This window comes from Passer montanus, unplaced genomic scaffold (genome assembly GCF_014805655.1).
Source record: "Passer montanus isolate IOZ18808 unplaced genomic scaffold, ASM1480565v1 scaffold11, whole genome shotgun sequence".
NCBI classification, from domain to species: domain Eukaryota; kingdom Metazoa; phylum Chordata; class Aves; order Passeriformes; family Passeridae; genus Passer; species Passer montanus.
This window is the reverse complement of record NW_024357613.1, coordinates 11,649,662-11,673,318: the sequence shown is the minus strand read 5'-3', so window position 1 is coordinate 11,673,318 and position 23,657 is coordinate 11,649,662. Positions and strand designations below refer to the sequence as shown.

The following is a 23,657-nucleotide window of genomic DNA, read 5'->3' as shown; positions in this document are numbered from 1 at the left end:
CTAACAAACCAAAATGAATTAGTACTTCTTAAATAGCATTTCAAATTCAACATGACTATGAATCTCTACCAGTTACACAATAATGTGTTTTATGCCCCTCTTCTTCAGGTTCAAGGCTAAGATCAAGAATGACAAATGAAAGCTGCTATCATCTCAACCACCGAAGGCATCAGGAATTCAGTCAAATATACCCAAATACAATGAAATACATAAACACTCCTTTTTTTATCCAGAGCTGTGTACTGAGAACATAAAGTTGAGTACACAGGTTCTTTAAATTCTGCATTAAGATCTTTCAGAACTTGAGATGCCATTTGGAGAACAAAGATATCCAAATGAAGAGAGGATGAAATATGAACATGGTAAATTAGACTTCAAGTTTGACATCTGAAATATAATTGTCACACTAATGGATTGCAAAGCCAAATATTCATTTCCAAGGAGTGATGTAGTCTTCCTACTTTCTTCAATTCATGATAAGAAGTCAATATTTTTCAAATTTCTGCCATCTAATTACTTCACCCTGACCTGTAATTACCTACAAGTTACATATAAAGGAAACAGCAGTTCAACTTAGAAAGTTTAGAAGGCAAACAATTGTTTTCTTCATTTTAATAACTGCTTATCAACTATGAAGGTGCTGATTGTTTCACCTGAAGGACTTCCTTGAGAGGGCTTGATTTTTAAACTATCAATCTCTCATCACAATTCTTGATGAAATATAATTGTCACACTAATGGATTGCAAAGCCAAATATTCATTTCCAAGGAGTGATGTAGTCTTCCTACTTTCTTCAATTCATGATAAGAAGTCAATATTTTTCAAATTTCTGCCATCTAATTACTTCACCCTGACCTGTAATTACCTACAAGTTACATATAAAGGAAACAGCAGTTCAACTTAGAAAGTTTAGAAGGCAAACAATTATTTTATTCATTTTAATAACTGCTTATCAACTATGAAGGTGCTGATTGTTTCACCTGAAGGACTTCCTTCTTTGGGCTTGATTTTTAAACTATCAATCTCTCATCACAATTCTTGACTTCTCTCATTTAGCTGAAGAAAAATTCAGCAAAACACACAGGAAGGTGACTCAATGAACTGAAATCAAAGCAGCAGTCTTCCAGGCCTGAAATGGAACCTTCAGCTCAGGTTTCAGCTGGCAATGTCACCATTCAACGTATGCATTCAAACTTGAACCATGCCTGAGATTTCTTCTAAGTAATCAATCAAATGCTATTCTGATGTCAGTGGCATACATCTTTTGGGATTTCAGCTTCTGTTAAAGCAAAACTGCTCCACTATCCTAGTTCAAATTAACATATAACATTTCCACTGGGCCTTTAATCCTATTCAACACCTAGCTGATGTTACCACATTCCTACTTTGGGTCTCCCCACCAGACTACTGACATACAAAGTTAATTTTAAGATGCCAGATTCCCCCGAAGGCAGCACTGCAGCAGAGCAATGGATAAAGGTATTCCTCAGGGTTTTTTTCTAATTGAACAGGGAACCCTGACAAAGACAAAAATTACAACAACCCAAATATTCCTCTCTTGCTTTGGTCTCAGATGTCAACCACTCCACTTACGCTTCTCAATTAGGCATGTGAAGAGGTTAGTAACAGAATGTATCCTTGTGGAAACCAGGCTCCCCCTCATAGGAGGATGCTCAAAGCCAGAGAGAAAACACTGATAATGGTTGTGTGCTGACACCTCATAGCCACTGGCTATAGCTACAGAAGGCACAGAAGCAGCTTGCCACAGACTGGGACACAGAGCAGGCCACCTCAGGAGATCCAGTTACTCCAGGTTTCAGGCTGACCAAAGTTCTGGTTCTCCCACAAGCTGGATGTTCACATATGCATTAGCTCATTCTGCAAATGTATTATTTCAGGAAGTCCCAGTTCTCCCGATCAAGGGATTGAGGAATGAAAAATACATCAAGCAATGCAAAATGTATTAGACACAGCAATTAGATCTTTCCCTTCACATAAAAAAACTGTCACACTGCATTTATCAGACTTGCCGTTGAAACAAAAAAAAAAAAAAACAGCTTCAACATTTAATGACATCTACAACTAAGAGTATTTTAACATTTATAGTCACCACAGGCATTTATACAGAAATTTCTCATATAAATTAAATTATGAAGTCCATGCAACCATTATGTGACTTTTTTTAAGGGGTGGGAATGTTTTGCTTTTTAAAATCCTAATGATTTCTGCAATACTGGAGTGCAATGAGAAACCTGGCATTTCACCAAGACAATTTAGCAATAAATACACATGTGGATAAGTTAACAAAACAGAAATCAAGCAGAAAGAGATGCAGCACTACTAATACGTCACATTCCAAAGCCACTGGATCTGTTCATTTAAAAGCCAAACCTATGCTTGGCCATTGCCTGACCAAGTTTCAGACAGAAGTAGTTCAGTGTGCTCAAGAGGGCAACTCAAAGGTCGTAGGAGGACAGCCCACAGGGAAGACTAGCAGTTCCTCCTATTCAGAAAGGTCAAAGACATTTTCTAGCATTAACTTTGAAAAACTGTGTCAATTACATCAATCTCCTTCCAGACTTTTCTGTGAAGGAAAAAGGACATTCTAAACGTAAATCTATCTACCTTCTGTTTGTCAGGAGTCCCTCATGAGAGGCCTGTTCTCAACAGCTCCACCCACTCCGGTTTTTAGTTTGCAGCATTAGTTAGTTGCTGGGGAAGTGTTGAAGCAGATGAATGCTTCAGATGCAGGAAAAACTGCATGCGCTGAAGTCGGTGGACTTTTAAATTATTTCATCCTTTTTGACTGCACACAGGTCTTTCAAGTTAACCTCTGGTTTTGGATGAAGTGTGGAAAAAAAACTTGCGATCTCAGTCTGTCTTCAATGTTTCTATGTACCAGGAATTAGGAGATTTAAATCCCCAAGATCAACATTATTTCTCCCTTCTGTCCCCCCAATTTCCTTCAACTGTATTTCCCACTGTAGCTTCAGTCTCAGAAATGTCCAGACATGCAGGCTTTCAACAACTAACCTGCCTATGAATTAAAAAAATTTAAGTGTAGTTTTTTCTTTTTTTCTCCCCACTCCCAAACGATCTTTCATCCGGGTAAAACTGCAAGCAATGGTTCCAAAACATCCAACAGAGAAATAATACTGACAATGTTTTCTCCTTTCACCCTTGAATTCATTTACAGCTTTGAAACAGAAAAGCATCCTCTGGACTTCAGAGGAAACCCAATAAGTGTATGCATCACACACAGGCAGCATCCAGACCCAGGTGGAGTTATTCTGATTACACAAAACAGTCTCATTTATAGCTAGAACTTACATGAAACCAAAATTCATCCGTAGTATTCAAGCAGTAGAAAACTATTTAAGAGGAGCCACCCTTTCAAAACTAAACCTAAAGTTTTACTCCAGGAAGGTATTTTCTCCACTGCTTATAGTGAACACAGTTTTAAAAATATCATTCTACATGGAAATGGCGCTATTCAAAAATTAGCAAACATACTCATGAACATGGCTCAAGCCAGTAAGCACAATTCCACAGAAAGTACAGACTGTAAAGCCACAATTACAGTTTGGCTGCCAAATTCACCGAGAAACTGGAAGTGACCTAACAGCTGTTCAAATAACCACAAAATATTAAAACACTCTTGTGAGAGATAAATTTCATCTTGAATAAGGCTATCCTCTCTCAAACAGACATTGGTTATTTGTCTATGATCACTCCATACAGACAGCTGTTTTCTCATCTGACTACCACACTGTATTCTCAGTTCCCCACGCACCCCTCAATCAATCTACATTCTACCTCCAGATAATTCATTTTTGAAATGAGGAACGATGTGGTAAGAAGTCCTGGTGCTGATATGGTCTCCACTGTGTGAAGGTGATTGATGTAAACTAAACACTACCAGGTCAGAGTATCAGACAGAAGAAAAATGTTTAAGCATGAACTCAAAGTCTAAGCATCAGGTCCTTTATACCCAGAGCAGTGATTTCATATGAACATTAATTTTCATTACACAAAATTCAGACAGACGTTTTTTAAGTGCTGGAAATCCAAGGATTACAGTAACAGGCTGAGAAAAGCCCAAGTCAAGTCAAATGAATGCTGGCTGTTAATAAATTTCCCAACACAAAAACTAACACGAAATGGTGACTTGGTAACACTTTTTAAATCGGACTGGAATTCTTTTCACACATACAGTAAGATTTATCTGACCCTAACGCAGACATCTGCATCAGAAATGGTCATGTGAACTCATTTTAGAGTTAATGGAAAGCAATATATATTTCTGCAGCACACTAGGCCTCAACCTAAGTCAGAGCCCTAGAATAAACCATCTGATTCTTCCGAGTGATTACCAGGAGAAATGCAAACTATTAGTTCACAGGTATATTTACAAAATTAGATGAATCACACACAACCTTTCAACAGGCCTCTTTAAAATTATGAGCTCTATTTTGCTTAGTGAGGGTCGAAATGAAATACATACAATGTGATAATACCACCAAATTCAACTGAAATTTAAAGCTAAGGAAGCTGAGTAACAGATGCATTTATACCAGCATGGTATAAAGATTTTTTTTCTGCAACGGGAAACCACAGAGGGAGCTTTTAAGCAAAACCCATGTAAACGTGAACAACTTATAAACGTTTCACGTTTTACTTAGGAGTATTCAAGTGCTGTAGGAGACATTTTGATTTACTGTCGTTCACTCTTCATTATACTAAAGGCATTTTTTATACATAAAATACATCCTCGTCTGTACATCAATCACCTTTTCACATGGATTACCACCTGCACCTCTAATTTTCTCAGGAGACAAAGAGGCCTGTATTTGCTCAATTTCAGTAACATTTCAGTTTTTAAGCCCTACAGAATGGTTAGAGTAGAAGCTTAGGTATTACCTCCAATACTGCTCTAGGTTGTCTCTTCTGAAAACTCTATTGATTATGCTCCTTTCAGCAATACATATTCACTGGCCAGACAATATTTATGTTAAATATTCATAACCTAAGCTCTCCAAACCCCAAAGAAATCAAAAGAAATCACTGCAATACTTATCCTCTAAAAGAATTAAATTAGGTCTGATTTTAAATATCCATTTCAAAGTACATGCAATGCCTCGCTGTACCAGGGAGTGCCATCCATCACAACTCTCATCCCAGACCGCTGACTCATTCAAGATCCTTTCCTAGAGGTTCAAAAAAATATCAAGGTACTGATGCCAAGTTTTACTCTGTATGCCCTCTTTATTTCCTCCTTAGCAATTTTTTATTATTCCGTTAAAAGCCCTAAAAAAAACCTATTGTACTGTACCGTTTTCCGAACTAAGAATATTGAAACAAGGCACTGTCCTACGCGTAGATGGCAATTTGAACATTCAAACTTAGTGCTTGGTAACCTGGAGCCAACTTGTGTTATAAAAGGGAGTACCAAACAGAACAGCGGAAGGAATTCTGCTGCAACAACTGCAGAGGGCTTTTTTTCCCCTGCACACAAAGGACACGGGTACATCCCTACCTCGGCGCTACAGCCGCTCATGGCCGCGAGCTGCGCCGTCCCTGAGCGCAGCGCTGGACTAAGCACGGCACGGGCCAACCAATCCTTCGTGCCCAACCAAGACTCCTTCCTCTCTTCTCTCCCTACTCGCTGCTAACAAGAACTCGGTGATTTTTAATTGACAACCATTACACAAGCAGGCCTCGAGCTTTTAGGGCCGCCGGTTGACTCATCTCTCGCACCTTAAGAATGTAAAAGGGTTTCGTTCTTGCCCCGCGTCTCCCAGACGAGAGCAGGAGACCGCCCGATTCCATTTTATCTGCCCTAAAGGCAACTCTCACCCTTGCACACAACCGCTTTCAACGCTCGGGTTTCCTAGGGAACTTTTAAGGATACCACAGAATGGGTTATCCGGGACGACAGCCCGCATTAAGGAGCTGGGAAGCGGGATTACCCCTTTGTGTTATTCGCTTTTGCCGCTTCCCACTGGCGTTTAGCGGATGATGGATGACAGGCCGGCCTCCCCGCCCTGCCCCCCTCGCCCTCCCCCGGTGCCGGAGCAGCGGGAGGAGGTGCCGCCGCCTCGACCCACCGATAATGGCTGCGAGGACGGGATCGACTGCGGCCCCTCGCTCCCGACCCCGGCCCCAGCTCGGTCACACCCCTGTGCCCTGCCGCCCCCCGCGTTTCCGCAGCCCTCCCTGCCACATCCAAGCAGCCAGGGTACAAGGAGGAAGGAAAAAAAAAAAAAAAAAAGAGAAAAGGAAAAAAAAGAAGCCGGCCTTCTCCTTTCCTAGGATCGAGCTTCCCCCCAGGAGCACCTCCATCCCCTACGCCGCTCGGGTCCCCTTCTCCACTCTCATCTCACCCCCCCGCCTTCACCGACCCCTTTCCTATGGCCACCCGCCCGCATCGGCTCAACCCGCCCCCCCTTCTTCCTCCCCGTGCCTCCTCCTCCTCCCCCTCCTCTCCTGCTGCAAACGGCCATTTCTATTGTGTCTCTCGGTGCCAAGCCGAGCAGGGATCGCCCCGGCCGCTGCCAGCCGCACAGCCCGGCAGAAAATGGCTGGAGGGGGACGCCAGACCCACCCAACCCCCCCCTCCTTCCTCCTCCCCGCTTCCCGGCCGCCTTCCCGGCCCCCTCCCGGCCGAAATACCCCCGGGGGGCCGCCGGGCTCAAGGAGCGCCGCGTCCCTCACCTGTGGTGAGCCGGGAGGACACCTCTCCGAAGGGCGAGGGCTCCATGCGCAGGTATTTCTGCGGGGAGGAGGCAGCGGCGGCGAAGGAGGAGGAGGCGGCTGAGGCCGGGGCTGACAATGGCGCACATCGCCTTCGCTTCGGGGACGCCGGGCTCAGCAGCGGGTCGAAATCCAGAGTCCTTTTCAAAGTGGCGCCGCAAGCCATGGCGCGGAGCGGCCAAGGGGGCTCGGAGCGAGGGGCGGCGGTGGAGACAGCAGCAGCCGGCCCTGCCCAGAGGCGTCTTCCCCGCTGTCTGGAGTGGGCTGGGGGGGAGGGAAGGGAAAGGAGGGGGCGGCTGCGTCAGGGCCGCCTCCGCCGCCTCCCCGCCGGCCTCTCTCTAGGGAGCGGCCCCGGCAGCGGCAGCAGCAACCCCGGCTCAGTCCAGCTGGATCTCCGCTCTCCTCGCCCGCTCCGCCCTGCCCGGCCGGGACAAATTCCGCCCGCGGCCGGTGGCGGGACAGAAGCAGTGCCGAGAGACGCGGTGCCGGTCCCAGGTGCGCGGTGCGGGGCGGCCGATGCGGGGCGATGGCGATGGCAGGGCCCGGGCGGCGGCGATGGCGGCGGCGATGGCGCTCCCGGCCGTAACCCCCGCACCAGCAATATGGCGTCAACAACAACGCCGCCGGTTCAAACGCCAGCCCCCCCCGGCGCAGAGGCTCACGGGACTCGTGGTTTCCCCGCCCATGCCCACGCCACTCAAAGGCAGGGTGGCCACTGGGGAGCTGGGACTACAGCTCCCGGCGTGCACCGCGCCGGCAGGGTAGGCTTCCGGGGTCTGGTTTAAATCCCCCCTGGGAGGGTGCGGGCCGGGGTGTGGGTGAGGTGGGAGCTTGGGGAAGGGCTGGCGGCTTCCCCTGGGACGTGGGGACACAAAAGGGGGAACGGTCCCGTCCTGCCTCCTGTTAGCGCAGGTGTGGAGCGGGCCGGGCGGCGGATGTGCGTCCGCGTGGCGCTTGTCGGCATGTGAAATCGGGGGCAAAGTGCGTTTAGTGGCCTCCATGGCGAGGGCAGAGCAGGGAGCGGGCGGCAGGCCGAGGTGGCAGCTGAGGACACGCACGGAAAGGCCTCGCGGTGTCGGGATCCGTGTCACGGCGTCACCGAGTGGTTTCCTTGCAGTTGCATAAAGCACATTCTTGCTTAAGGAGGGTGGTGAGGGAAGAGGCTCAAAGAACTGTAAAGCTGCTGCTGGGAAGAGCTTAGCAGCTCTTTCCTGTGCAGCTTCCTGATTGAAGCAAACTGTGCTACAGGTCACCACAGCGGGAGAGCGAGCAGAGGTTTATAACCCACAAAATATATGTAACTTCTATGTTTTCTGTATCTGCTTTTGGTAATTTAACCATAAACACAAAGGCATGTTGTCTTTGAAAGACAAAATTATGAATATGCTATCATAAAGTTTTAACACTTTGGTGGTTTTTATTGTGTTCTGACGTGTAAGCTAGGCTTCCTCTAATGGCACAAAAAAAACCCCAAAAACCTTAGCATCCTTTGGAAGCAGGATTTGCTGTACATGTTTGGTGTGTGGCATGTATTGTTAATTAAACCAGTCAGTCAAAACACCAGTCTGATTGTGCTGCTCTGGGGGTAGCTGAGCTTTCGGGGGTGGGGTGACCTAGCAGAGCCTTCCTTCACAACAAATTATTTGTTTTCTGAGACAGATAACTTGTGACAGTGTTGGTGCAATTAGTTGAAGTTTACCTTATGCTTCTCTGAGTTGCCTTGGCCTAAAATTAATCCTACAAAATTGCTAAATGAAACCTCTGCTGTGAGCTGTTCCTCAGAAGGGGAAGTACTTGGAGTGTTTCCTTGGAAATAAGGATGCTGACAAGCCTTGCTAAAACTAAGTTCTGCTTCTCTGCAGCAAGATTCAGGAAATGTACTGATGTTATTACAGTGTTACAATTGTCCTACTATTAGTGTACTGGTATAACTGCTTCTGTGGACACTCTTCTTTGGAATAATGCTGGCTGGTTTTCCATTCATTTAATCCTTCATTTCCATTCCATTTCCCTAAGCATATAGCTTTCCCTCTGTTTGGGCACTGGTGTTGAATATTCTTACCAAGCACTTAACCCAGCAAGACTAAGGCAAAATTGCTCTTGCAGGCTTTGAATTAAGGGAACCCCAAGTGTCTCTCAGTGTGTGTAAGATGTACCTGTTTAGTTGGAGTGCTCTGTGCCCTGCTTCTGCCATCATTTGTATGCTGAGAAGTGCCTGTGTTTGGGTGTGGTAGTGGGGAAAAAAAAGATAAGTTTCAGAGTAACCAGTACTTCCCCACTGAAATTATTATTTTAGATATATATTCTGCATTCAGCAGCAGAAGCAAGGATTTGGTGACATTAACCATGTGGCACTAGATCCTAAGGACCATTCAGGCACAATTTAATTCAATTAAGACAGTCTGAGGAATCAGGTGAGACTTCATCAAGATAAGCTACTAGAAAGTCAGCTTTTGCCAGCATAGGCAGCACTATAATTGTAAGCAATTGATTAGAACGGTGATTGTCCTAATCAACAGAGTTATTTGGCTTTTATCTGACCTTTAATTTGTTGAACTAAACTGAAGCAAGTCTGATTTAGGTCAAAATAAGAATTCACATAGCCCTCTGCAGCAAATTAAACCCAGACAAACCAACATTGCTTTGCATGTAGACAAGCCCTAAGGCAGCAAAATGTCCAACAGCAGTGACAAAGTGCTTGATGGTTGTCAGGGAACATAACATGTGTTTTTACTTTCATTGTGGCAGGAAACACCATAGGGTCAAGGTTGCAAACCACTGTTTATATTGTTCTTTCTTCTACTTACTTATTATATAACCAATTTGCAGTGCCCCATTATGTGCTACATGGGGTGCCTTTAAAATTATATATTATAGGCATCTTTTAAAATAAATAGTACCCACAAATTTTATTAATACTGGGAGTGGGAGAGCTGATTCATAACTGGCATTGTGCTAGATTTTATTCAATAGGTACTTCGAGCATGGCACCTGTTAAAAAAGGCATGTCCTGACTCAAGACTATATTCTGACCTCTGTACAGCCCTGATTGAGGTGGGAAAGTAACCCTTTCAGTTTATTGCTTTGGGATGGTGATGGAAATATCAATATTAGGCTTTTGTGCATTCTCTTTTCTTCCCCTTCCTTCCATTGCTCCATTTCTCCTTTTCTTTTCTTTTTTTATGTCTTCCTCTCTTCTATACCTCTATTCTCTTTCTATACCATCTTGACTTTGCTTCCTATTCCTTTTTCTTGAGACATCCTACTCATTTGATGCAGGATCCACATCACAGGTCCTGTCTTTTCTTCAACACCATCTAACCATATTCTCCCCACTTCACCTGTGGCTCGTTTCTCATTAACCAGTTGTGTTTGCCAACACAGGACCATGGATTGGCTGAATGAGTTTCTAGGGCTCATTCATTTCACCACGAGTGAGCAAAATTCACTTTAAGTGATGTCATGCCACTTGAATTTGGACATGGGTACCAATGTATTACATACTTATGTATTAGGTACACACTGTGGTTGCAGATTTTGTGGACAAAATGCAGTGGTGGTTATGTGCCATTATGTCACTGAAGTGTTTGTATGGTACCAAGTGAGAAGGGATTACTTAAGTTGAAAAAAAATGGAGGTTAGTACAGGAATTGTAAGGTGGAAAAAACAGCTGAAAGAAAACTGGAATAAATTTCTCAGCCTGCTTTGCTGTATCAGAGCGTAGATGGTACTGGCCAAAGGGAAAGGATACACAGGAACAGGAATGACAGGCAGAGGTCAGTGAAGTTCAGCTCTGCTTCTTTAGATGCTGACTTACGCTGATAAACTGTACCAAAAATTATGACCTGAACCTCTAGTGTGCACTGACTTTCAATAGGACAAATCTGTTTCTTAGGCCTGAGCTACTAAACTATTGCCAGCAGAAGTGCAGAAGTATATTTTCCAATATAAAAGACATTCAGAACACCTATTTCCTCTAAAATACTGTATATACTTACAAATAATCAGAAAATATAAATTAAAACCAGAATCTGTATAGGAAAAGGTAAATGAGCTGATTATATAAAAGGGTAAAAATAGCCCCAGGAAATTAAAATGTTGTTATTTAAGTGTTACTGCCCTACTAATTGTTGAATTCTATGTTTTTTTCCTAAAAGCACAAGGAAAAAGTAATTTCAGGAGATCTATTGTAATGCTGAAGACTATGTTGTGATACAGGAACTGTCAGTTATCTCACCCAAACTGGAAATAAGAGGAAGATTTATAGGGGTCAGAGGAATGCGTTTCCAGAACACTCTCCCAGTAGCACCAGTATGGGTGAAAATAAACCCCAATCTGTAGTTGTGGGTTAGGTGGGCTTTAGGTAAGTCTTAGTATTTTTACAAAAAGGGATTCTGTGATTTTGATGTTTTCAGTGACAGCAGACCAGTAAGAATAACCCAGGAGGTTTTGTAATACAAAATGACAATAACAAAGTGGAATTAAACATTTTGCAGGTGTGCTGGTTTTGGCTGGGATGGAGTTGATTTTCTTTTCAGTAGCTGATGTGGGGTAAGTTTCGGATCTGTGACCAAAACAGTGTTGATAGTACAGGGATATTTTCATTTTTGCTGGGCAGTGCTCGCATGGCATCAAGGTCTTTTCTGCTTCTTATCCCACCAATGAGAAGCCTGGGGGTGCTCAGGGAACTGGGAGAGGACACAGCCAGGACAGCTGACCCCAACTGCTGAAAGGGGCATTCCACATCAGATGGCATCATGCTCAGCATATAAAGCTGGGGAAGAAGTGGGGGGTGGAAATTCATGGTCGTGCTTTTTGCCTTCCCAAGTCACTGTTGGGTGTGATGGGGCTCTGCTTTCCTGGGGATGTCTGAACACCTGCCTGCCCACGGAAAGCAGTGAATGACTTCTTGCTTTGCATTGCTTGCGTGCACAGCTTTTGCTTTCCCTATTAAAGTGTCTTTATCTCAGAAAACTCTTATGAGTTTCCTCACTTTTATCTTTTCAATTCTCTCCCCCATCCCACCAGGGGAGTGGCTGTGTGGTGCTTAGTTGCTGGCTGGAGTTAAAATGTGACAACTTGAAAGGGTATGAAGCAGGAATAACCCATTTGAGTCAGTTCACCTATATTCAGAATTATATATTGAAGCTATAAAAAGAAAATCACTAAACTCACTGGTGTATATGCATGAATTGTGCTAACAGACCTGGATATAGAGTAATTAGGAAGCACTGAGTAAAATTTTACAGCTCTGACTACTGCAATTAGCTCAATGACTTCAGAAAAGCATCAACTAGCAAAGCATGGATCAGTACTCTTTTCTATCTGTTGTTAGTCACAACCTCGTGTAGGATCACCAAAAAAAATCATGGTGTATAAGGAGGGCAGTGTCATAAGGTACTGGAAATGTTACTGCATAACATAAAGAAAGATTGCCTTACATCACCATGTCCTGAATACCCTTACACCCCCAATGTCAAACATTTTTTACACAAATGTTTTATATGGTGCCTATCAGTTTTCCTTCTCCCTTTTACTATTGTTAAGAATTCACATTTAAACTTCCTATATAATTTTCCCTGCCTGGATTTTGGACAAATACTGCACCATGTTAGACTCTGCTTTGCTATTGATCTTAAATAAAAATGGTACAGTGCTTTAGCAGAAAGGAGAACTGTACTTTTTATGAAATGAGGGTTTTTTTCCAAAATATTCTCTTACATCTTTGTAAAATAACTTTTCATAATTGATTCTAAGGATAAAGGATTGGTATGCATGGTATTGCATATTAATTGGAGTGTAGAATTGAGTCAACTAAAAATATATAAAGCTGGAATGGTAAAAAAAATTAGAGGCCAAGTATTAATAATGTGAGTAATACTGAACATGTAAATTAAGAGCCATTGAAGTCAAATATGCTGAGCTGTGAACATCTCTCCACTTTTTCAGTGGATTGCAGCCTGGATCCTCTGTGAGCTTACACAGCTGTGTCAGGCTGAGATATGGTAGAGGTCAGTTTTTCTTGTGTGCCAGTATGTTAGTGAACAAGCCAGCATAGGACAGAGTGACTACTAAGCTATCTGTAAACTATCTGCTATTGACTGCCTCAGAACTAGGAGGAGGTGTGAGACACTGCTCATTTTGTTCACCTGCAACACATAAGAAATGGGCAGGGACTTTCCCCTGTTGCCTCCTTGGAAATTTTGTGTGGAAGCCAGCTGGAAACTTTACTTTTATTAAGCTCAATTTTCTGCATCAAACAATGAAGAACTGGGGACCTGAGTTAAAACTCCTGCTTTTCCAGATCATCTACTGAGTGTTCAACTCCTCTGTCACTATCTTGCCTGTCTTATCCATCCTTCTGTTCCTTTCAGATAGTACCTGGCTATGTTTTATTCTCAAAAACTTCTTCAAGCTTCTTGCTGCAACTGACCTTCAGGATGCTCCTCAGTCTCCCAAGCAAGGTGCTATGTATGTGTGCTCTGCCATCTATACACACCTATGACTTAACCTACTTCTCCCCCTCTGATCAATCACCCCCCTGTTCCCCTTTGCCAATCCTGTACAGTACTTCTCATTGAGCATACTTTTTCTATTCATAAAACAAAAGACAGCACCCATCTTCTGCTGGCAAACCCACTCCTTGTCCTTTCACCACCACCACAGCTAATTCTGTCATCCTTCAAGCTGATCTGCTCCTTTTTTCCTCTCGTATAAAAGCTAGTTTTAGGTCATGGTTGCTCTTCTCTGAAGTATTTCCAATGACCTGTTTCCCCACCTCAGACCTTATTTCCAAAATTCTTCCCCAGACTTAGGTCACCTCTAGCCTGAAGATGCTCATAAATTACCAGCTTTCTAGAACTTTTTCCCAGGGAATCTTTAGTTTCTCCCTTCCACTCACAGTTCAGTGTCTCTCTGTTCACCATTTCAGGAGACAAAGTTTTCACTGCCCTCCTCACCCTAACCAGGAGCATCTCATCACCTTTGCACCCCTTCTTGGACGTTCTCAGGTTATTCATCCCTTCGGTTTCAGGCTTCACCTTTGGGGCCTGGCATTCTTCTGCTGATGCATTAATTTGGGGTTTACGTCAATCCCACACGTTCTGGTCCAGTCCAGCTTTCCTCTAATAACTTCCTTCCCTTCTTCAATCCCTCCTCCAGCTTTCCTCAGAGGACTTTCATTCATGCTGCCCTTTTTTCTTTAAGCCTGGAACAACTGCACCCATCCAATTCCACACTGCCTTCATTCAAATCTCCCCATAAAATGTACTTTTGCCAAAACACCTATCCAGTTCAGATTCTTCTCCCAAAATATATCCTGTTCCTCTGTAATAAAAACAATCCTGTTTCATAACAAAACAAAAAGAACCGAGCAAGAGACTGACTACACAACTAATTTTTGGCAGTTGCTTTCTGCCAAGAGCAACATGCTTGTTCTTATCCGACTCCTTTGGATTGTCCTCCCCGTGTGCCTCCTGTTTGTCCTTTTGTTTTCAGCTTTTGAGTCTTTCTTGAGGGCTCCTGGCCTGATCCTGTGCTCACACTGGTGTGATGTGAGGAGCAGCTCCGCTGCAGCAAACAGAGCTTTGCCAAGGCAAAATTTCTGTAGAAGGCGATCATCCCTTTGTTTTAATATTAGCTAATAAAGTCTGTGCACAGCTCCAGCACAGCACTCTGGTTTTAATTAATAAGAATTAGCATATACAGCTACATACACTCTTCTCATTCCCTCAGCTACTTTGAAGAAAACCTCTTTGTATGTCTTCCTTGTTGCTCTGTGTATTGACATTAAAAAAACCCCAAATGAATAAAACCCCAAACCCAAAGTAGCATCAAACTCCCACGCACACAAAAGGCTTGGCTGCTGCCAGTGGTGGGGAGCGCTGGGAGCAGTCCCCTTCCCTTCCCTTCCCTTCCCTTCCCTCCCCTTCCCTTCCCTTCCCTCCCCTTCCCTTCCCTTCCCTCCCCTTCCCTTCCCTTCCCTCCCCTTCCCTTCCCTTCCCTCCCCTTCCCTTCCCTTCCACCGCTGGGGAGGCATCCAATTCCCAGCCCGCCATCCCTTCCTCCCACTGCAGCGACTTCCCAGTCTTAATTGGAGCCTTTGGGCATTATTGTGTTATTATTATTTAATAAACAACCACATAAAACACTGACATTTAAATAAAAGTAAAGAAAGGAAAGCTCTGACTCCTAGTCTGTTTTGTTTTCCTGTTGGCTGGGGTGGAAGCAGGAGCAGGTTTTCTCTACAATACCGTGCTCACATTTAATGTTATAGGAAAGAGAGCCCACTGTGGATGAGCAGGCCAGACCTACTGCAGCTGTCAGTCCCTGTCACAACATAAGGTGTAAATAGAGAGTAATAAACTGAACATTCCTGAATAAGACACTGCTTTTCTTTCCTGAGCTACAATTTGCAAGGGTTTAGCCCCATTTTCTGCATTGTGACCCCCAGCATGTCCTTTCGAGTGGATATCTGAAACTCACAGCCATAGGGATGCTATTAAAAATAATAAAAGGAAAGGAGTTTTATTTTTGCATTTGATTGCTTGAAGCAGTCCAGTGTGAGAGTTATCATGATAAAAGAAAATGTGGTATCCTTGAAGTGAATGCAGAGGAGCATAACTTGTTCAATAAGGTTTTGAAAGAAAAACAAAGAGCTGAATGCTAGATCTGACTCCTTTAGAAACAAGTCTAGAATGAGACAGGATTCAAAGTGCTTAAAATACTTTGGTGACAAGCAACAAAGAAGCGTCTGTTACTAGAATTGATTGAATTAAGGAAAGGGAGAGCAAATCTTGAGAACTTTTAAAAAGTGGTTTTAATGTGTGGGGAGTATAAGGACAAAAATTCTCCCGGGCCACAGCTAGAGCCCTGAATCAGCATAGCTCCTTTTCTTGAAGAAAGTGAAAACTAGACAAGGGCAAATACGCACACCCTTATTATCCTTTTTCATTGTGGATCAAAGAGGAGGAATTCAAAGGGCTGCCAGGTCTCCACTTTACTGCAGTGAGTCCAGAGTGTGGGCTCAGTTTATTTCCCTCACGTTAGGCAATGCTTCTCTGTTACTCTAAATGATCCAGTTCTGAAATGGACTTCTTGCGAGATCTGAATTCTATTTACTGGTTTATGTTTTTAAAGTACCCAGTAGGAATGAAACATTCCAGCTGCTTATAAAAATTATGTACATATGTGCTTTAATTTTAGGGAGTTCACCCCTCATTCTTCCCACCATTTCATTACACATTTGCTTTCCTGTATTATATATTAAAAGCTTAATGCAGTGGCTCACTTGCATTTACATATATGGACTGTAATAATTCTGTGATGTTGCTTGGAACTTCTGTATGAACATGTTGTATAGAGTCAACGTGGGCATGACAAACATATTGCAGATTTTTTGTAGATAAATACAGTCAGTGAATGCAAATATGAGTGAATTTGTGTGCAAGTTTTAATATTTAAGCAGAGCTAATAAGTGCATGACACCTGTAACCACAACTGCCAGTGCAAACAGGGAAACTAGTTTTAAGGCATTTGCACTGTTTTAAAAGTGCTGGACTTTGAAATATTTCAGCTGTAATGGTTGAGAAGTGTTCATCCTCCAGCAGATATTTAGGTGTATGGACTCTGTTATTAGGAGTACTGAGTTTATTAGCATCTGATATATGAAAGTCCTTGTGAAAACAAGTCCCAGAATGGTGAGGGCCTTATGAAGCAATCTGTGCCTTTTAAAGCCATTATGGAAATCTTACTGAGAAATGCATTAAAAAGTGCTGCTTGATGATCTTAGGGAGATGGGTGTTAGGCATGGAGATTTTTTTGGAAAGCAAAATAGGAACTTATTGGAAGGGTGCTGTATTTCCATGAGTGACTGTATAGCCAGTAATAGCTCTGATCTAGAAGCAAGGAGCTTGCTTAGGAGAGGCACTGCAGGGACATATAATATAAGGAGGAAATGTAATGTGCTTGAATATGGACTATAGTAGTTCTCTAGGGGGTGATGGAGTGACTGCTTTTTGTGAGAATACTGAGGCAAAATATATTAAATTGTTACCACAGTTGTAGAGAAGTAAGTTCTGTAAAGCTTTCTAGTGCATTTTATCAAAACCATTTTATCAAGGCCAGGTTGGATGGAGTCTAGTGGAGTTGGAACTAAATGACCTTTAAGGTGACTTCTGACCCAAACCATTCTATGATTCTATGAAAGTGTTCATGTCACAAAAAGGAGATACATGCAAGTCTAAGACTTTAATCAACAAAAAGGCAAAATTAACCTCTTTCAGCTCTTTCTTTATTCATGAATACAAATCTTCGCTTGTTTCTGTATTTCATGGAGGTAAAGTTGTCCTTAATTGGCCTGCAAAATGTCTCCTAGGGATGTAGTTCATGTTTAACATGTGAAGGAAATTGTTTTGAATTCACTGGAAGTCCACAAGCTCTTTCTAAATAAAACCATATTAGTGTAGATGTTGAACTGCTACAACAAAAGTTATGTTTCTCAGAAAGAGGAAATTAAATTGTCTTTGTATTTGCATTTCTTTAGAGCTCAGTCACAGTGATTTATTGATGGAAAAACAGAAGGAGACAGTCTTCAAAATGGCCAGTCAGCTGAAGAAGCCAGACTGGGAATATCTGTATCTTCCCATTTGAAAACCTCACCTGTTGCTTGCTCCTACAGAGTATCTGGAAACACTGGTAAAAAACAAATTACACTAGTGCCATTGTATTTTAGCAACTCTTTTTTCTACATAGCATTAGAATGATGTCAGAGGTTGATGACATATTAGGTTGTTCCAGTGAGAACAATTAATTTGGGGGCAAAAACCAGTGAGGACCCTGTCAGACACTGAACAATGTTTTTGGTTTTCATGTACTGATTCATCAGTGTTTATAGGCCTCCAACATGTAAATCACCCTGAGGTAATCTGGAAGGGAAGGATATGAATAAGCCAATTAAATTGGCAAAGAGCCTAAGGAACACCCTGTTTAGGGATAAAATCAAGCCTATCCTAGTGCCAGTAGTTTTGGAGGAAGAAATAGACTTAAAATCTTTGCAGAGTTAAATCTCTTTATAGAGAGAACCAATTAAGAAGACTTTGGTCTTCTTCTTTTGTATGTGTGAGCTTGGGTAACTGAGATAAGGCAGTAAGTGATGTGTTTTCTGCAAGTAACTTTAATTTTGATGACACAGAAGGATGTCATCCAGGTTGCAGAGGGTGTAGGAACTAGTTGCCTCATTTATGGTAATTATTTCGTATTCAGTTTTATGATATGAGTATTCAAAGGACTGAATTGCCCTTTATCTTTCCAAGTACCACCTCTTTTCTTTTTTCTTTTTTTTTTTTCCCAAAGGGAGGTACAATTTTCCATCAGGAAGCTTCTCCACCCAACTTAGCAGTTACTAGCATACATTAAGGTGCTCTGTGTCTAAATAATAACAAAAGCAACTACTCTTTTTTTTGCCATCTGCTAGGTCTGGGCCTTCAGAGGTGTGATGTTTACAGGAAAAAGAGGCAGAGGTGAAGAGGTTTTCACTGAAAGTTGTACTTAGGGAAAAGTATTTCCATTCTCTGTTTACTTCCTTACAGTATAAATGGATTCGCTTTGAGTTTTCAAGAGGCTTGCTGTTTGCTGCAAGACTGGCTCTGTTTTGCTGTCATTCCACTCAGGTCTTTGAACTCACACTCAATTCCAGTTAGGAAAATAGATGTCTCTCTAGAAGAGACATATGTATGCCTTCACTGGAGGAAAGGCCCAGGCAGAGCTGAGATGTGACACCAGACACTTTACGTGGGAGTGGATCATTATGACCTCTTCAAGTGCCAGAGAAGCCGTAATTGGCATTTGTACATTATTAAGCACCAGAGAATTTAACTGTAAACAGGAATCCATAGGAAATCAGGAGTCACCAGTTACATTGCTCACAGAGCTACTCATTTAAAAGCAGCTTTTGGACATTTTTCAGATGCCATTAAGAGTGGGGGAGAGGTAACCTCCCTTTTCTCCCTTCCATCATCTTTGTAATTCTAGAATCATGTTCATGGTTGAAAGGAAGTAACTTCCTGAAAACAAAAACAGCCAGAAAGCAACAGAGACATGAGACCACTGGAGACACCACTATCAGTCCTCTGAATGCCTTGGAATTGACAGCATCAGGAGATCCCAGATATAAATGCCCTGATGGACAAAAGACCCAGATAAACACAGCTGTTAAGATGATTTCAGTGTCTCTCACCTAACCTCAGCCTGATAGCTCAGCATCTAGCTCATACCAGTCTTCACACCCTATGGAGACAGAGACACCTTCCAGGAACAACCTGTACCAGGCCAAAGTAGGAAAAAAAGGGATGTGATGTACTCTCTTTGTCTGTCTGTCTGCACTGTGTGCTGAGGAGGGCTAGATGACCATCTGAATGTTTTAGACCGCAGGTGATCAGTGACATGTTTCCCAAGTTAAGTGTTCAGCTCTTGCCATATGTTGCTGGCAGCAGATCAAACTCCTGTTACTAGATGAGGACAACAAATTTTGCACCAGAGGTTAGTTCAAGGATCCCTTTTGTTTTGAACTGGAACTAGAGATTCACTCATCTTCTTGGAGGTGTCCCTGGCTCCTATTCACTTTCAAGCCTTCAGGAACTGCTCAGAGCAGTGGAAAGAAACAGAAATAGCTGCTTTCACTTCTCTTGTTGGTGTATGTGCCCTGAAGAAACAGGAAGCAAAGTAAGGTTAAGCTGGGTTTAAAGGAACAAAACAATGTTTGGTAGAGGAAGGGAAAAATGCATAAGCTGGCCATGTCTCTAACTTCAGTGTATATAAACTGTTGCCATGTCCTCAGGAAAACAAGGGATTAGGGAAATAGTCTAAATCTATGCTGCATGAAACACAGAGCACATGACACAAGCCTGAGTCCCTTTGTCTCAATAGACAGTGCTCTAGAATTGGTGTGACCTTACTTCTGCCCTTGTTAGTCTGAAATATGTAGCACAGCTGTAGGACGTAGTTCATCATTTATCAAGGGAAAATACAGTTCTGGATGGGAACGTGGAGGTGAAAAGTGTTCTGCACACCACGTTCGCTTTCATGTTGTAACTTGCTGCTTGGAAAAAAACAGAACGCTTTGTCTTCTTGTAGCACTGGTGAACAACTCCTTATCATAACCTTGTAAGAGGTTTCAAGTACATTCATGAATAGGAAGACGATTAGGATGACACATCAAGGTTTTCTGAATACTTTTTTCTTTTCATATGCATCCTCATATTTTTCTTAGTTTTCTTTCCAGAACAAGGTGTTTCTAATTTCTGGTGTGATTGGGAGATAACATGCTTTCACTCTTGGTGGCCCAGCTTGCTGTGAAACTCAAGCTGAGCACTAGGAAAGTGAGTTTACATGAGGGGCTGTCAGACCTAAAGCAGCTCATTTAGCTGGAAGACCCTGCAATGACCTTTGCAAAGGAGGCCACTATTGCTCTGAGCAGTTACTGTGACAAAACCCAAGGACAAAACCCCATTTAGCCTGACTAAAATGTTTACTGGGAAAGAACTTACATGGGGGATTTAAAGGATCTAATTTGTAGGGTAGAAAGAGGAAGATATCTATGTAGCTGGGGAACAATTGAAAGTCTTACTATAAATCATCATGCCAGGTAGGGTATTTTCTCTTCCTTCAAGTATTTCCAGGCTGGGAGTCTGCTTTGGCCACAGCTGCTTCTCTTCAACAGTCCATTAGAGTCCTGAGACTGGGTTTGGAGCCAGCTGTGTAGGAAGACTGTAATACTTCTCTCAGCTTGCAGCTGAAGAGTCAAGTGTGTAGCCTGATGTGATTTTTTTTTTGAGGAGAGGACTCATATTAATTACCCTACATCTAAGGAAATCTAATTTCAGAGCACAAGGACACAGAGGAAAAAAGGATGCCTGATTTTTCCAGGGTTCAAATGATCATATTAGTGCAGAGATTTGTGTCACAGGGAGTGCCTCTGGGCCTTCTTGCCACCAGGGTTGTTAACAGAGGGCAGGAAATCATCTGAGACCAATGACTTCAGTGACAGATGCCAGGGGAGTAGAGGTGGTGTCTTTGGCATTAGGCTGAGGAGGCTACAACTGGTGGTGCAATAGCTGAAAGGTTTACCTCTCTCTCATTGCTTCTAGGGGTGTAAATGAGTGCTGACCTTACGGACCAACAGCACAAGTTTCACCACTCTTGCAAAGTTAAAAAACTCTGGTGGTTCCCTCTTCTCTAAAGTGTTTTGCAAAGCCATGTTTGGGGTATGAATGGTATGGACATGTCCAGTTCAGTGAGGTAGGGTTAGTAGAGGGGGTGGGTTGAATTTATATTGTAGTCTTATTTTCTGATTTGACAGAGCAAAGAGAGAAATCCCAGAAGCCATGTATTTTGAGATTTACTCCAAGTCAGTTACAGAGAGCGAATGAAAAAAGTAGATAAGCTTTTTGAGGTTGCCACTCTGACATCATGCACTCATAATGTATGGCCCCAGCTGTCTACTTTTCCAACTCAGCCCACTGTTCCTACCCCTGCAACTGGGCAGTCCCAGGGACCCAGTTAACACCTGCTCCTTGCTGTCTGGTGCCCTCTGGTGCTGCAAGCACCTGTCCAGGCTGCATCCCATTGCACCCTTGTGCCGCTGTGGGAGCCAGCCTGTACCCCAACAGGGACCCATGCTTTTTCCCACTGCAGTCTGGAAGTGGCAAGGGCACTCTATTATGCCTTGGAGCAAGTGGGATAGGCCTGGGAAGTAGGAAAAAGCTTCTCTAGCCCTGTGTCTGTCCTTGAAGGAGGAGAGTGAGAAGTGTGCAGGATCCCCCTGTACACTTGGACTGGTCCCCCTCCAAGCATATCTCCCTTGCTTTACTCCCTTTCCCTTGCTTTAGCCTCTAACTTCTAGCATCCATACGCTTTTATTACTGTTACCTTCACATAGTTGCCTGGTCTCACTGCTGTATCTTCCTGCTCCAAGGTACAGCTTCTCTTCCCCCTGGCTATTCCTACCACATGGTGATCTTGCTCCAGATACCTCATACTGCAGTGCCCATGGCTCAGTAATGATTGGAGTTTACACATGCTCAGTTTTATTGTTCAGAAAACAAGATTACAGTATCTTTGCTGTCATTCTTCTTCCCTTTAATTAGTCAGTGCTGATTGATTGATTGATTGATTGATTGATGGTGGCTCTCTGGTTAAACAGTCTCCCAAGCCCAAGCAACAGCCACATGCCTATCCTTGCCACATATTTACCCTGAGCATCCATAATGCATTAATCTCCAGAAATTACTTAGGACCTTTTCTAAATTAGTTTGTACAATTTGGCAGGCTCATTTTTCTGTACTTACAGAAAACTGATCACAGAAACAGGTAGCAACAACTGGCTCACTCACAGGTCCTTCTCTTAATTTGGTCCAAGTAGTTTTTAGCTTTTCAGGGAATGAGTGGATAACTCAATGATTGCAGCTACACACTGATGGTACTTGCCTGCAAGCCTGCTTCCCCACACCTGATACTTGTGCCCTGTTCAGTTTAGTTTTCCCTTCTAGAGATGGTCAAATGCTGTTCCTGATGGTGTTGTCACAGTATGGCACAGTCAGTAGCTGTATGGAAAGACCAAGCTTCAGGACATTTGCAATCTGATTACCTAAAATATCACTAGCATGGCCTTTCCTGGCAGAGTCATGACCCGAGGACCATCTGCCTGACAAATTTCAGTTCTCTGCCACAAGGAGCAACTATAGGAAGAAATCCACAGCATTTTTTTTCCAGTTGTTTTTGTTTGTTTCTGCCTTTCTTTGTTTCTTTATTTTTTGACAAATATCTGTTGGAAACAGCTAAAGTGATTAATCACAAAATAAGATATCTGCCCCAAACTCTACCAAACCAAATCATCAAACCCAACCAGCAGAAAATTAGCTGTTAGCAGGACTAAGCTTGAAACTTGTGAGCTGGAACTGATAAAGGGTTGGCAGAGATGTAGGGAAACAGAAAATGGGACCTTATAAAGAGAAGTTGGGCAACCTTCAAAAAAGTGGTGCTACCAGTCCTGTCAATGAATACTTAGATATGGCCCTTGCAGATTGCAGGTCTTTGATGCAATGCTCACCGGTGAGTCACTTGGAAGATCACTAATTGAAGGCTAGAAACTGGCCTGCTGCGGCCTGCAGCCATTATGAGCTGTGCATTTTTTAAAGAGGTGTTTGTTGCAATACCCTCTATTTTCTGCAAATGGGGTGTGGCTCTCCCATTCCTGGTAAAGTGACTGGTGCAGCTTTTGGTTGGGAAAATATGGGTGCTGTTGCATGACAAGCTGGACTTCCCCTAGGAGGGAAGTCAACTTCTTCCTCTCCAGTACAGCATCTGGGGTGTCACAATTCCCAAAACCACAATGGAACCGCACAGAAATCTGGCAACTTTACCCAGTTTGTAGTTATATGGATCTGCCTCATAAAAACATCTGAATCACATTTCTCACTACCTACCTACCTGCATAAACACAGCCCCATCCTGTTCTTAGGATCTGAGCCTTACATTCTCAGACTATGCCTCCATTTCCTTTTTTCATCAGAAGTCTTGTGACTCTCACTCCTTACATAGTTATTTGGGCTTTAGTGAAAACAGCTGTGTTTCAGCCTGCCATCAAAAGTGACACTGTCACTCTTTGTTCATGTTAAATACAGGCACACAAAGTTTATTTGGCTCTGATGCATTAGAGAGCTCATTCTTCACGCAGGATGGGAGGGACACCACACTGAGCCTCGCAGATGACACAGCATGGATGAACAGCCATCCTGCAGCTGGTTCCATGGTGGACAAGACAACCCTTACACCTGACGTCTTTTCACATTTCCACCACTCTGCTTTTCCAGACCACTCACTTTGCCAGTTGAAGACTGCCCAGTCAA

At 43.1% G+C, this 23,657-nt stretch overlaps 2 protein-coding genes across 3 annotated transcripts in view; one reads left to right on the top strand and one right to left on the bottom strand.

Annotated features, from left to right (window-relative positions):
• AKIRIN2 (akirin 2) overlaps nt 1–7,371 on the bottom strand; it is a 17,144-nt gene extending 9,773 nt beyond the window's left edge. Inside the window, exon 1 of one of the 2 annotated variants that reach the window (XM_039726466.1) lies at nt 6,715–7,371. In XM_039726466.1, coding sequence (XP_039582400.1) covers nt 6,715–6,919 — 205 coding nt within the window. In that variant the 5' untranslated portion in view covers nt 6,920–7,371. The remainder of the gene's footprint in view (nt 1–6,714) is intronic. The other variant, XM_039726474.1, reaches the window with a different exon arrangement.
• Nucleotides 6,918–23,657, top strand: LOC120511137 (translation initiation factor IF-2-like). The gene is made up of 2 exons (XM_039727814.1): nt 6,918–7,514; nt 23,622–23,657. The coding sequence occupies exons 1-2, from the start codon at nt 6,918–6,920 to the stop codon at nt 23,640–23,642; spliced, it is 618 nt and encodes a 205-aa protein (XP_039583748.1). The 3' UTR covers nt 23,643–23,657.